The following is a 14,271-nucleotide window of genomic DNA, read 5'->3' as shown; positions in this document are numbered from 1 at the left end:
ACCAAGATTGGGTCAGGTTCCAATCTTAATTAAAAATGAAGCGCTAAATCCAGAGCCATTCTCCCATGCTTTTTTTAAAGCAGCTCAGCATTGTTTCTAGAGCAGGAGCCCAGTGCCCCAAAGCAAGGGCAGCTCAATCCCTCATCCTGCAGCTGCCTGATAAACAACATTAATTCCTACATCCTGACTCTGAAGCCATGTTCAAAAGCAGTCTTATTCTCCTAGGCCACCGCAAGGTGGGATCAGGAGGCGCAGCAGCAGAGCAGTGATCGGGCTGGGAGGGCAGAAATGGAAATGCAAAAAGGTTAGGTTCCCAAACAGGTAGCTGCAGAAAGTAGCCATCACCTCTAAGGTACAATGCATTTATAGACTGCAATGGTCTCCTACAGCCACTGTTCAATCATCCTCTACTAGCCAGAGCAGCCCATAGAGCTACCCCAATCAGGAAAATGGTGATCTATCTGCCTTGCCAATGGGGAGAAGGAGTCCATACCAACCCACAGCCCACCCATCTCCTCTCTGAAGGATCCAAGGTGGGGGGTGGGCAGCAAAGCTCTGGAGACAATGATAAGCCCCGAAGCTGCCTGGCTCCTCCTCTAGGAAGCAGTGATTCTCAGCAAAGTACTCATCCAGTTGTCACTATGGGGAGACACTAATGTGAAAGGAGCAACCGCAGCCCAGCCTTGCTCAGCCTACCGCAGTACAGCAAAGAGCCAAACTTGCAGTACTTCATTCTTCTAAACCTGTTTCCAGCCTCACCCTGAGGCCCTTGCAAACTAGTGCTTCTTCCCAGAGTTACTCATGTATGAGCTATTTCATACTCGCTTTCCTTTCTCTGCATGGCTGTGGCTGGCAGCATAGCCACCCTTAGTCCTGTTTCTTGTAGATGTGCCACAGATGCCGCCAGTGGACAGATACACCTGGATCTAGAATTAGGTTTTGATTTTTATTGAAATACAAAAAGTGCAAACTGTGAAATATAAGATTGGTGCAGATTAGAAGGAAATAAACACGAATGTGAACTGATACCACTGTGAAAACCCCAGCCTGGCACCTGATGAACATCAACAGAAAAGAAGGCAGGGAACACTAGCAACAAAAGCAAAGCCAGAAGTTTTGCCCAAGGGCTCCACGCATAAAAGAGGAAACAAGGGCCAAACTGGCTTTCAGCCTTCTATCAAATGAGCAGACACTACCACAAGGCATCCAGATGGCCCCACCACCATCTGCATCACCCAATGGCTCTGATGTCAGTATATATCTTGAGCCAGGGAGCAGGGAGGCATCAGGGCCATTAAGACAGCACTAGGCTTAGCAGAGAGGAATGGTCTAGGTGATAAAATGCAGAGGCTGGAAGTGGAATGAGTTCTCTACCTCCTCAGGGAAAAGTGGCTAATAGCTAATCTGAAAGACAAGCTAGGGAAGAGACCCTGGGCAGCCCTACAATAAGGAGAAAAATGATAGTCCAGCTCCCTAATCAGATACTGCCCCCCACTTATATGCAGAGGAGAAAAAACAGCCCAGGCAGGCCCCTGGGCCTGGCCCCTGCCTGTGGCATTCTGCATGAGGAGGCTGACAGGGTGAGAAGGGCATTTAATCCCATGGGCTTGGCAGACACAAGCTCCTGTGGCCACCCACCTGGCAGAGGCTGCAGGCAGGTCCAGGCCAGTTCCTTGCCCAAATTATGGGAGGGATATTTCAATAAAAGGCATTCAGGATAGCAGACTGCAGAAGCAAAAGCAGCCCCAGTTACTGTGCCTGCTCCAGGGCCCTTGGCAGCTCCAGCATGAGAAGCAGCAGAGGAAAGGGGATATTTACACTGGGTCCTTTCCAGGATTTACAAGCACTTTCCCACCACGAGCAGTAGGAGCTTCCTGAACACCCTCCAAATCTGCTCCCTGCAGGCACTGACCTGGAGCAGGCTTTATCCCTGCCTGCAGGGGATGCACCAGGCTTCATTTCACTAAAAAAGAAAACATCACTTCAAGAATTCATTAAAAAAAAAAAAAGAAAAAAAAAAGAAAAGAAAAAGAAAAGAAAAAGAAAGAAAGAGAGAACACAGACACTTGCAGCAATCCCTGCTCCCTCCCTGGAGAGGAGCTAAGCTACCCCCAGCCCTGCTCCTCTTGCAGGGAATGGCACTTGCTACCCTCTCCAGAGGGCTCGGGCTGCGAGTAGGGCCGAGGCCTTGTGCCCCAGCACACAGGCACTTCCCATTCCAAGCTCCTGGTCTTGAGCTTGTTTGTCCCTGGAGAAGTTAGCTGGGTTTGCCTTTCCTCTAGGGAGATATAAACAAGGCCAGAGTCAGCTACAGATACAGTCATAGCACCCAGCCTCACCCCATGCTGAAGCCTACACAGAGCAGGGTGTTCGCAGGGAAAGGAAGAGAGCGGCTGTCCTGGGCTCATTCAGCCTCTATGCTCCTCCCAGGCTGTCGAGTAAGGCTTGACTCTTAAAGCAAACACCAGGCCAAGTACACCTCTCCCCACGCTGTCTATCCTAGCAGAGTACTTCTCCACAGCAAATCAGCCCTCCTAACTCGCTCCAGCAGAGACCAAAAGTGAATTAGGAGCTGAGTATCTCTACCTCCAAACATTATTTGGCTACTGCTGTGAATTGTCCAGGCTGAAACCATTTATATCCTAGCCAAACAGGGAAGAATCCTCCTCTTATGGGAGGGAGCCTGGTAGCCTCCATACAGCAAAGTCCCCCAGCATCTGTCAGGGATCAGATCCAGCCCTGCCCTGGAACATCCCTTGCTCCAGCCTTAGGAACGTTGAGCTTCTGGCTCACTGTTCCCACCCACGCACCGGTGTGCCTTCCCCACCCCAGCTGGACAGACCTGCGTTGCCCCACACATTCCCCAAACCAGCTGGCTGGATCTGCAGTGCTCCCACAGATGCCCCACATCAGCTGGTTGGATATCTGCTGCCTCACAGAGCTGCCTGTGTTCACACCCATCCCCCATTATGGAGCTTAGCAGAAATAGCAATTTCCACAATTCCTGCTGTTGATATTCATCAGCAGCACGTCACTTATTTTGATTACAATCAGGGCACCAACCTTCAATCAGTGTTTAAAGGCAAGTTAAATTCTCTGAAAAAGTAAATTCCATTTAGAATCCAATGACTTGTAAAAAATGAGCTCTGCTTGGTCCAACACATTTGTCCCTGTGGCCAGATTCATCAGGGAGCAAGACTGACCCAGGCATGCAGGGCACAAGATAAAACACACTGGTGAAGTAAGGCTAGAAGCTTCCTCACTAACACTCTCTCAGGCCCAGGTTAAGGAGAGGGATCTCTTTTAGCTCAAGTAGGGGGAATGCTGCAATCCAAAACCAACAGTGAAGCACTAACTGTGTTGCAGCTACTTTGGGAAGACACCAGGCCCACCTTGCTCTGAGCCTGCCTTCCAGACAACCAGATTTCTCCAGCCATGCCCAGGGCATACAGGATGCACCAGATCAGGCTTCCATGATAGGATGGAAGGGAAGTATGAACCGAGAAGGAGATGGGCAAAAGGCCCTCAACATGGAGAAGCTGTTCCCTCACAGCTTTGGCACATGAGTGTTCAGCACCTGGGCAGAGACTGAAAAGCCAGGTCTGCTGTACTCCAAAGTAAGGGTTAGCCCCAGTCCTCAGACCTTCCCTCAAGGCCATGCTCTCCGTTACGTTGTGCTGGAGAAAGTTCCGCTCAAACTGAAGAGAAAAAGAATGGCCCAGGCGATCTGTGGCAGTTAGCACAGATATATGTGCCTGAAGGGGTTGAAGAGGCCTTCTGTTGTTGCCACAGGGAGAGGCAGTGATCATCATACTGTTCAGCAGTTCAGTGTCACTAGGGCACTTACCACCTGCAGTTCAGATTCACTATCTGTGAATGGCCCCAGCCAGGCCCCCCACACAGGAAGGTTGGCCCTGAACCCTCCCAACAAGGCTGGAAGTGCTGCTGGAGGGACATTAACACCTGAGCTGGGTAACTGTGGGAGGAATCTTACCCACCATACCCCAGCAAAAGCTGAAGAGTATCTGGAGCAGGTGATCTCAAAGGGGGTTGGGCTAAACTCAGCTCCCCTGTGTCAGAGTCTGGCAGGCCCATGCAGCCTAGATACCCTGAGCCTGTCCTTCACTTGCCTGCCAAAAACACAGGCTCTAGAGTGGTGTTTGCCAAGTGCACGACATGCTGCTACCTAAAGCATAAGGGCTACCTGCTCCCTTCGCTGCTTCAGGTGGCTTTGGGGAACGGCAGGATGCATGTTCAGTGCTGAGAAGATGGGACTCACGGCAAGAACATCTCTGCCAAAAAAAAAACAGCAAGCCTGCCCTGGCCTTGATAGCCCAGCTGAGGCAAGGGGGATGAGCTGGGACTTCGGGGAGTTTAAAAAAATTAGGTCGTTGCTGAGGAAGGGACCAGGAGGGCAGAAAAACCACACATGAGGTAAGGAAGGAAGGAAGGAAGGTAGGAAGGTCAGCTTACATGGGAGCAGACTGGTGATGAGCCCTGGAGGAGCTGCACAGACTGGCAGGTGGGCTAGGACTCCACACCCAGCCGCCGGGAGACCAGCTTCCCTCCCCACCTGGAGCAGCAGGTCTCCTGCTTGCTTACTTACACACTTACTCCACCATCTCCACAGCCCTCGCTCTGCTCATCACCCAGGGAATCAATGGTCCCTTTGCACTGGAGACAGCTTGGTCACAGCTCCAAGACAAGGTGGGAAAGAAGGTGGGAAGGTGGACACAGTGTGCTAGTGTGGGCTGGCCTGGGCTCAGGCCTCCACATTCTCAAACAGTTCCTTCTGGTGGTCCAGCAGGAACTTTGTAAAGGTATTGATGGGGTTGATGGCTTTGAGGGTGATGGCTACATCTTTGGCCCACAGCAGATTTGGGCCAAAAACAACTGCTAGGTTGGTGTTTGTCATCTTGTTTCGGTCACTGTGAGCAGAGACCTGTGTGAGAAGGAAAGAGAACACTGTGAATCCTACAGAACAGCATAGCAGCTGCCCTCTACCCTCCCCAAAGCAAGAGCTGACAGACACCTGAGGGCAAATGGGAGCAGGATGGCAGACAGAAGCCGAAGACCCACCACCAGAAGATGGCTGGGGGAAACACACATGACCTCCAGCATTCAGGAGGTAGGGAGCAACATCTTGCCATTTTCCACATCCCACTGGTTCAACCACAAGAACACATCATAATACCAGGATGAAGAGCGCTCTCAGCTGATACCTCTTTGGTCCTGATCACCACTCTAACCAAAATCATCTTCCTTCTTGCTAGTGTAGCCTTGCAGTGGCTTCCCTAGCAACAGAAAGTCCTCTAGGGTGGATCTGAGATGCCTTTTCTAGTTCAGTCTTCTACTCAGATACTTCTGCTCAGATACTTTGCAGTTGTACCTGCACCCCAGGGTGCTTTCAGCCTCCTCAGCACAGACCACACTGACTTAACGCCTGCTTGCACCTCTCAGCCTTATGAGAAGGGACTGCTTTAGGCTAGTTCATCATGATCACTTCCGATCTCTGTATAAGAGAAGCATACAGTAAAGAAAGGCAAAAATTCCTGGCCTGAGCCTCATTTCCTCTCAAGGGGAAGGAGAGAGTGGGCAGTCAAAAAGCTGATGACAGGAACAGACAGCTGACTGCCCACTTTGGAGCAGCTCACCTGCACCAGAAAGGCTGTCAATAAACGAAGCACTTGGTAGTTTTCTTCTGGCAGAATCTGGAGTGTTTTACGAACAACATCCACACGATTCACCTCCTCCACACCTATAAAGGGAGAGACACAGGGCAAGCAGGTCCATGAGAAAGCCTCATCTCTCCATGCAAAGGGAGAATACCTCAGCACCCCCCCTAATGAAAGCCCAGTTTGCAGTCACAGGGTATCCCATGCAGGGCTGCCCCTTCTCCAGTCAAGGGTGGTTTGGAAGATGTCTTTGCTCTTGCCCAGTGCAATATTCAGGGGATAGCACACTCTTGTTACAACTCACTCTGGAAGCTGACAACATGGCTGTAGAGGTCAAAAGTGAGGAGGGGCTCAGGTAGCTCCCTCAAGAAGGTCTTGAGGATCACGGCAGGGAGGTGGACGTCTTCATACTGCTGGAAATCTACTGGCACACCTGGGAAAGTAGAGCAGAGACTCAGTGCTCACTGGCCAAAGCAGGACCTCCTCCAGACAAAAAGCAGGACCTGAGACTCAGAGCCCAGAACAGGGGAAGGAGCATCTTAAAGAAGAACATGGAGAAGGGACTGGAGTACAATAACTTCTAGGCAGTTTTGAAAAACCTGCTCCAAAAGCACGTGCAAAGCACTGCTGAATCTAGCACTACACCTCTAGAAGTCATCAAACCAAACAGATGGTTTCTTCCTTCATCTTCTCTCCTTCCAGCATAACCACACTAAGATGGGGTACCCTATCCTGGGAAACAGGGAAATTTTCAGGAAGGAAAAAAGCAGTGAGGAAAGCACAAGCACAAAAGAACAAGTTTTCCACACAGCAGAAACATTATACAGTATTTGACACTTCTCCCTTGCAGCTCAGATCATGTCCCGATAGTAGAGTAAGGCCTCACCTAAAGTCCTACCAGAGAAGGAGAGGAGCCATGACAGACTAGCTCCAGTACAGTTCTATTTGGACAGCAGGAGTTAGGGAATAAGAAGAGCTCTGCTGAGCTGGGGCGCTTACCATTGTTGTATTTTTGCTGGACATCCCTGACAACCTGTGTATTTGCTGATCTCCGGAAAATCCCCTCTGTTGCAAGAGCTGTAAAGTGAGAGCAGAAAGAAAAGAAATATCAGTCACATGGGAGTCTCTGCGAACACCAGTCTTAACAGTTGTAAATCCATGTTGTGAGTTGTTCAGATAGATGTCAACAAGTCCCTTTAAAAGAAAAGAAAAGAAAAGAAAAGAAAAGAAAAGAAAAGAGTACTGCAATTCTTCCTGCCTACCTCTAGCAGCAGGCACAGAATACAAGGAGCATTTGCTGCTCTTATACAAGTGGGAGTATGGACAGATGGAAGAAAGAGATCTGCCAGGCCCTGATACCGCACAACCTCTCTTGAAGGCTAATTCACCTAGCTCAGGTCTTTACACTTTACTCTGTGCTGCTATTCTCCTGTGTCTCACTACACTCTGGATGGGAACTGGATGGAGGAGAGGCCACCAATATGGAAATAAGAGGGGCTGCAGCTTTCCCTGATCACTCACCATGTTCCTGCAAATGGGCAATGGTCTCCCTGACCACCAGAGGAACACACAACTGATCAGGGCTCTTCTCCCGTAGACTGTGGGAAGAAATGAAAGGTTAAAAATGGCTGGTCATCTCTGCTCTGCATGCAGCCTCAGACACGTAAACTTGCCCACGCAAGCAAGATCTTTGATTGGCACACAGGATCATGCTACCCCAGTCTCCCGTTCACCCATTACTCCAGCCTTCTCTCCTTCTCACTCACTATGCAAAGTCATTCACTGGAGCAAGTATGGGCTCGTTACTAGATCATAGGAATATTTCTCTGCCTTCTGTAAAAATCATAGCATGCAGATGCCAGGGCAAAGGGGCTCCCAGAAGACAAGGCTGTTAGTTACAAACCTGCTAAAGAGGGCTCAACTTCCTTTTTCCTTCCCCACTGTAGGAAAGGACAGAAAGCAGCTGACACGTGAGAGAACAGAACAAACTTCCCCCGACCATGCCTGCACCTACCCACTGTAATGGAAGACATACCAAACCCAGTGGCTGACAGGGAAGGTCTAGTGTTGCCAACGTGTTAGCTGCCACTCTCACATTTGACAGTCCACACCACTTCAAAGCATAGAGCCATTCAACCTCTCAGGCCACTAACAAGCTCAGGCATGTAGTACCACATGCGTTACATTTGGAAAAGTTTTGTTGAAGCTGGGGAATGTGTTCTCAGATTGCTTCAGAGGGTCTGTCTGGCCACGGAGCAATCTGAGAACACATTCCCCAGCTTCAACAGAACAACCCCATCCTAATTTACAGCGGGATCTAGCCTGGAAATCAAGAGGGTGGAATTGAACCGGGTTAGTCAGGATCTGGACATGAGAACAGTTTCCCAAAAGGATGACTCAAGTTTTGTAGCAAGTCCAAACTGCAAGAAATTTTACAGCCATTTCTGCAGCTGTTCACTTACAAATACAATGACCTCATATCAGCCAGGTCAGGGCAAAAGCAACACAATCCACAGATACTCACTGCTGGAGCGAGACTCCAAACTGCTGGTTTGGCAGCGGTGGGCGTGGGGGTATTGGCTTCTGCGGCACTTGTGAAGGTTTCTGCAGGGATCTCAGATATTCATCATATCTGTGGCAAAACACAGACTAGTAAAGAACCATTCCACCTTTCAGAAAGAGCACCAACCCAGCTCTACACATGACCCACTGCTGACCCACTGGTAACAGCTCATAGGAAGCTCCAGCCTAGCACAGTTGATTCCACCCGCACAAAAACAGGACAGGTAGCTCGGGAGCACAGGGGCAACAAGAACAAACATTTGGTTGCCAGGAAAAAGCAGACAGAAAGGAAGATCTGTCTGGAGTGAGAAGCTGGACTGGGGGAATAACTGGGGATCACAGAGAGCACAGGAAGAAGACCAGGGCAGCACTGTTCCTGATGAGGCAGTTGTGTGTGTACGTGAATGACAGGGAATCAGTCTGGAAGGGCCAAGATTGTGGTGACTTTGGGAAGCCCCAAAGACAAGCTGAACTGTGCCAAGTGACCAAAGCAGGTGTCCAGACACAGCAGATGTGCACCAAGAGCTCCAGGTCAGCGTTAAGGTCAGCAGCCTGCAGAGAGCCCCCAAGTGGTGGGTGGCAGAGGTAGGACAGGAGCTCCACCAGAGAAGCATTTTTAACTCAAGGACAGAGCTGGGCACGGGGGACAAAGACACACAGGAAGGGAAACGGACAGAAACAAAAGTCTCCGCAGCAATTTGGCACCACTCCCTCAATAACCACTGCCTGGGTGGAACAAGCCCTTCCATCCCCTTCTCTTGCTTCCCCCTCTTGCCATTCCTCCAGAAAGGTCCCATATCATGTAGCCCTAAACAAATGGGAGACAGGCAGCACTCTCACTTCAGCACTTGACTTGGGATTCCCAATTGCTCCAGCTTCACATACTCCTCCAGCTCACTAAGGAAGTTCACATAAAATATCTTTCGTCCAAACTTAAAGCTGAAAAACAAAGACAAGTAGATATGTGAGGAATCAGGAAATCCACTACCAGAAGAATTGATTTCCCAAAGGCAAGGAGAGCAGGGGTCTGCAAGAGACATCAGTGGGGCAACAGGGCAGGTATGGCCAAGCAGCAGAAATGTCTCCCACACAGCTCTCCAACTTCATATATTTTACTAGGAAATGCCAAGGCTTTCCAAGTCATGTTCGAAGCCACAGCAGAGGCAGGCTCCCTGAAGCTCTGGGCTTCCCCTTCCTAAGCTCAGCAGTAGGCTGGAGAAAACTTCTCTTTTCATTTATTTTACAGCATGAACACAAGGGACTAGATGTAATCTGGACTGATGTTCTCACTTCCTTTTTGATTAGCAGCAGAGCCTGCAACACATTGCTTCTGCTTGGCTGGATAGCCAGGGAGCAGCACAGAGCTGCAAACTTGGTAGGCTCCCAAAGCAGTTGTTCTTTTGTCTAAATATTTCTGAGCTCAGAAATACGAGGAGAATAGGGTGTGAGACATCAGAGCACACTCAGCAGCCTGTGCTCATCTTGTGTCCCACTGAGAATGTCCCATTATCCCCCCGCTGTGTGATGATGTAGGTGAGCTTCCTACATTGCTTCCTACCTGATCAGGGGTTTGAAGAGAATCAGCAGAGTCTTGATGAACATAGTTGGGTGTACAATATATAACGCTTTGATGTTCTTCTTGTACCTGCCGAGAGAGGCTAAGTGAGGATGAGCTGTGTTTTAAGCAAAGGAATCAACCTTTCCACAAGTTTAAGGCACCCGTGGGTACTCCATTCCTTTTGCACTCTGCCTCACCATGGCCTGACCTCCACTCTTCCATGCTTCCTAGCTCTCTCAGGCAACCCAGCAGCCTAAGGGCATGTTCTACATTGATCCAAGATCCACCAAGGAGCAGTGAGCAGTCTCATCAGGAAGCAACAATTATACCATGTGGCTGACACATTTGCACTGGTTCCTGGTTTTGCTGCTTGCCTGTTGCCTGAAGGATGTAACTACAGAAGGAGCTGTGCACCCCATGATTCAGCCTGCATTAAACTACTCACCTCCACAAACAGTAGATATAAGCAATAGTAGATTATGATCCCCAAGCTACATGGGGGGACAAGAAGAAGATTTTCTATGTTAGGCTACTGAAAAGCATACTATATCCTTCCCTGATGCCCTCCCTTACTCACTTGCGATCAAATTCCCTGTAGGCATCCCGCAGCCAGCTCAGGGATGGCTTGTTCTCACTGGTCAGGCCATGGTGCAGATACACCAGTGTGTAATCACTCTCCACATACTGGTCCAATGTGAACTTCAGGTACCTGCAAAGATACAATTGCTGAACCTGTTTCATGCTCTGCCATGGAGAGGCTCTTTCTCCCTTTGGGCTGCATTTTAGGGTGCAGTAACAGAGGATTTGCACCCCCAGTAATGGAGGTAAGTAGTTTGCAAGTATGTGTCCAGCTGAAGAAGCCACTGCATATAGAACTGGCCTCAGAAATCCAGCACCTGGGAACTATGCGAGGCTTAGGAAGTCGAATAGCCACCTCCTCAGACACTACTCACCCCAGCAGTTTCACATGATCAAGTTGATGACTTGGGGGCATCCGGCAGGCACTGAACAAAATGACTTTCCTTCCATACTTGTCATCACCTGCAGATGAAATGCCAGAGATTACAGGGAGATCCAGGACCACATTGTAGTCTTTGCAGCAAGGTGGAAAAATGGAGCATGGGAAACCTCCGTAACAAGGCAGAAGTCTGGATTGCCACAGCTGCCAGCAAAGCTAAACCTGATTTTCAGCAGAGTTGCCATGGGTCCAGTGGGGAAGCAGAAACCTAAACACCGAGGGTCTGGCAAGCTGGCAGTGTGAATGGAGAATAGATTCCACACTCCAGCCCTGAAAGAAGAGGAAGGATTAGAAGACAGGATGCCTTGGGGCACATAGTGATGGTGGCCAGTAATACAGAGCAGAGAGTGCTTGGAGCATTACCACTGCTCCTGGGAAAATTGCTCTTGATGTATGCATATACTGGGCAGAGGGAAAACTGCCCCTCACAAACACAAGAATGACTCCTCCCCTCCTGCACACAGTCCCAGACTAACTGCTTATGGTCTGGTGTGTTTGTTTCTTGCTTCACCTAGAGCTGTCCTGCACACAGAATGAAGCCATTTCATACCCTGCAAAGCAAGAAATTCACAGAAACAGGCAGCCCCAGCCACATCCCAGAGAAGAGAAGCAAGCATCATCACAAGCCTCTTCTAGAGATGGACCAAGTAGGGCTGAATTCTCCAGCGGTTTTTGCAGAATAAGCTATTCACTGCTTCCTAGATTGTCCATCCACAAGGATATTTTTCCAACCTGAGGAAACTCCACAGAGCTGCAAAGTGCAACAGAACAAACCATTCTATGTTAAAAACCCAGCAGAAAACAACCCCCATCACACTAGATCCAAATAACCCAGAAAGGAACCTCATCTCAGGGGAGAAAGCCCCAGCCACCTCTTGAGGCTTCAAAGACAATGGGCCAAGTTCTCCCAAAAACAAGTCCTCAGATGTCAGTGGACTTCTGCCAGCAGAGATCTCAGCCCCATGAACAAAACCCAAGCAAATGGGCACAGAGAAGCTTAGCTGACAAGCTAGGGGAACTGAGAAATTCAGATCAGTAGAACCAGGTCACAAATCTTTTGGATATATGAACTTTAAGGGAAAGTCTGGTTCTCTCCCAAGTAGACACATCACCAAATCCATTACCATAAGGATGACTTGCTTTTTAGCACCAGTGGAGATGAAATTGTTCCTTTACTGTGAAGAGTTCAAGTTTTCTCATCTTTCTAGCTACCCATCCTACTCAGAGAGCTAAGTTTTCTTGTCAAGTAGAAGGAGCACAGAGAGGGGGAAGGGGCTACTGAAGTTATACTTAAGTAAAACCTCCATCCTTCCCTATAGCACAACCATCCCATCAAGACTGCAGCACAGAAAAGTAGCCAGGATCTCTACTTGTGCAGGACAGCCCTACAATACATCGTTCCTCTCAAAAGATACCCTTTGCCTCATGTTCATTTACAGTATTCACAGCATGCAGCCACTTTTTCACCCTTGCATGGGCTCTGGCCCTCAAATATCTCTTGGCTAGACTTGCCTTGCAGCAACTGAGATCTCAAATGAAACCACGTAACAGCAAACCTGAGGTTTACAGGAACATTGCCTGTCCGTGACAGATGACCATTTGCTGCTGCAAATGGCAACCAGAGAACTCACACACACAAACCATGACACTAAGAGGCCACCAACCCTCCCTTTTACCCCCATTCCAGCCAGAAGAACAGATTCTCTCTCTAGTTGCTCACTTGTATATTCACTTGCATTTTTTTCTTGCAAGTACCCTTTCCAAGTCACTCATCAGACAACACAAGAGACAGAATTTACTGATACACATAAGCCAGAACCTCTACAAAAGTTAGGGACACTGAGGCAGCACTAGGTACAGACTAGGAAAGGGGTGGCATAGGCCATCACATTGACATACACATGCAAAAGGTAAGGGGCAATTAGGGAGGACACATGACCCAGAATGCAGGACTAGGAGAGACTGATGAAAGAATCATCTGGAACAACCAGATACAGTCACAGCCAGGCCGCAAGACCAACATCACATTGCATATCCCATGGTAGCCCACTCTCTGCCTAGCCCAGAGTTTCTTGGTAGCTTGCTATGAACTTTAGGGCTGGGTCTAATGCACATAAGCTGTCTGTAAAACAAAGATGCAGGCTACAAAGTCCTGAGCAGGAGGATAGGGCATCTCACAGCTCTTCCAAGTAGTCTTTAATCACTCTTACATTTCCATCTGGAAAAAGGATCCTGCCTTCACAGAGCAGCAAGAAGATGGAAGTATTTGAGAATCTCTCAAGTTTTGAAGTAATAGGAGTCTATGAAAAAGAATGGCCAGAAAGACTACAGACCTCTGCAGATTACAGCTCCTTGCTAAAGTCAGAGTAGGTGCTGTCTTCAGTTAACTGAGAGGCTGCATTTCATGCCAAACTAGAAGGTCTGAGGGTCAGAAGCAGATCCCAAGCTTGATCAAGGCAGGCCTTGGTTGTGAAGAACTGCAGCACAGCACCTTGTTCATGAGATGTTGTGGGTTGCCACACACTCAGCTCAGGCTCCTGGGCACTGATTTCCAAGTCTGACAAGGCAGAAGACATGAACCAAATACCTCAAACACCTCCCTCTGGAATGACATGAAAGCCTATGGAAGGGCCTATGCAAGGTCCAGAATCTCCTTCCCTGTATAGCTGAAAAGGTCTGGGGTTGTTGATAAAGAAAGAACAGACAATAAATGATTCACCCGAAGGGAAGACAGCATGTTTCCTCTGGATAATTTCCAGGGCCAAGTACACTAAAAGATAATCTATAGTCCCTTGGATCACTGAAAAAGGAGCGGCCCATTTTACCCTCCAAATCAGAATGAATTTATGTATGAGAACTACACAGGAACCTGCACGCCCCTTACTGAGTTCTGGGTTTCACTCCAGTTGCATCACACTGAGTTCAGCCTGTCAGCACAGAAACATTCAAAACAAACAGCTGCCAACCCTGTTTCCACCTGACACATCAGATCAGCCTGGTTCCTCCAGACGACAAAATTCAGCTCCTGAGCATCAGATTTGAACAATCAGTTGTTCCAATTTATAAACAAGAACTTAAAACCCATTCCACACATTCTTGGCTGTCTGAGGAAGCTGCCTCCAGGTGGCCTCTCTGCCTCAAACTGAACAGATTCTTATCACATTTGATCTTTCCCAGACGCTCCGTCCCTTGTACTGTTTGCTCTTCTGTTTGCAATATTAATCTTACGTATCCACATTTTCACCCCTTGTTTGCAATTCCAAGCAATTAAAGTTTCCATTGAACCCAACTATAGACCATGTACTAATTACTCAGCTTCTCAGGCTGTCTCCTATTTCCCAGAAAAGGAACGCTCAGCAACAGTTAACAACAAGCCAGCAAAGCACCCCAACAATATACATACCTTTGTGAATATATCCATACATAAGAAATATTTTCAATCTACACTGAAATACAAC

At 48.6% G+C, this 14,271-nt stretch overlaps 1 protein-coding gene across 5 annotated transcripts in view; it reads right to left on the bottom strand.

The window, feature by feature from the left end:
* Positions 1-932: 932 nt before the first annotated feature.
* Positions 933-14,271, bottom strand: part of ARHGAP1 (Rho GTPase activating protein 1) — a 26,512-nt gene continuing 13,173 nt past the window's right edge. For 4 of the 5 annotated variants that reach the window (XM_067296390.1, XM_067296389.1, XM_013959561.2 and 1 more), the window contains 10 exons: positions 10,749-10,836; positions 10,373-10,504; positions 9,796-9,882; positions 9,078-9,176; positions 8,200-8,307; positions 7,197-7,273; positions 6,675-6,752; positions 5,980-6,108; positions 5,655-5,758; positions 933-4,942 (listed from right to left, as the gene is read on the bottom strand). In XM_067296390.1, coding sequence (XP_067152491.1) covers positions 4,763-4,942; positions 5,655-5,758; positions 5,980-6,108; positions 6,675-6,752; positions 7,197-7,273; positions 8,200-8,307; positions 9,078-9,176; positions 9,796-9,882; positions 10,373-10,504; positions 10,749-10,836 — 1,082 coding nt within the window. In that variant the 3' untranslated portion in view covers positions 933-4,762. The remainder of the gene's footprint in view (positions 4,943-5,654; positions 5,759-5,979; positions 6,109-6,674; positions 6,753-7,196; positions 7,274-8,199; positions 8,308-9,077; positions 9,177-9,795; positions 9,883-10,372; positions 10,505-10,748; positions 10,837-14,271) is intronic. The other variant, XM_013959563.1, reaches the window with a different exon arrangement.

This window comes from Apteryx mantelli, chromosome 4 (assembly GCF_036417845.1).
Source record: "Apteryx mantelli isolate bAptMan1 chromosome 4, bAptMan1.hap1, whole genome shotgun sequence".
Taxonomy (NCBI): Eukaryota; Metazoa; Chordata; class Aves; order Apterygiformes; family Apterygidae; genus Apteryx; species Apteryx mantelli.
Note: the sequence above shows the minus strand (reverse complement) of the source record. Positions and strands in the feature narration are given on the sequence as shown.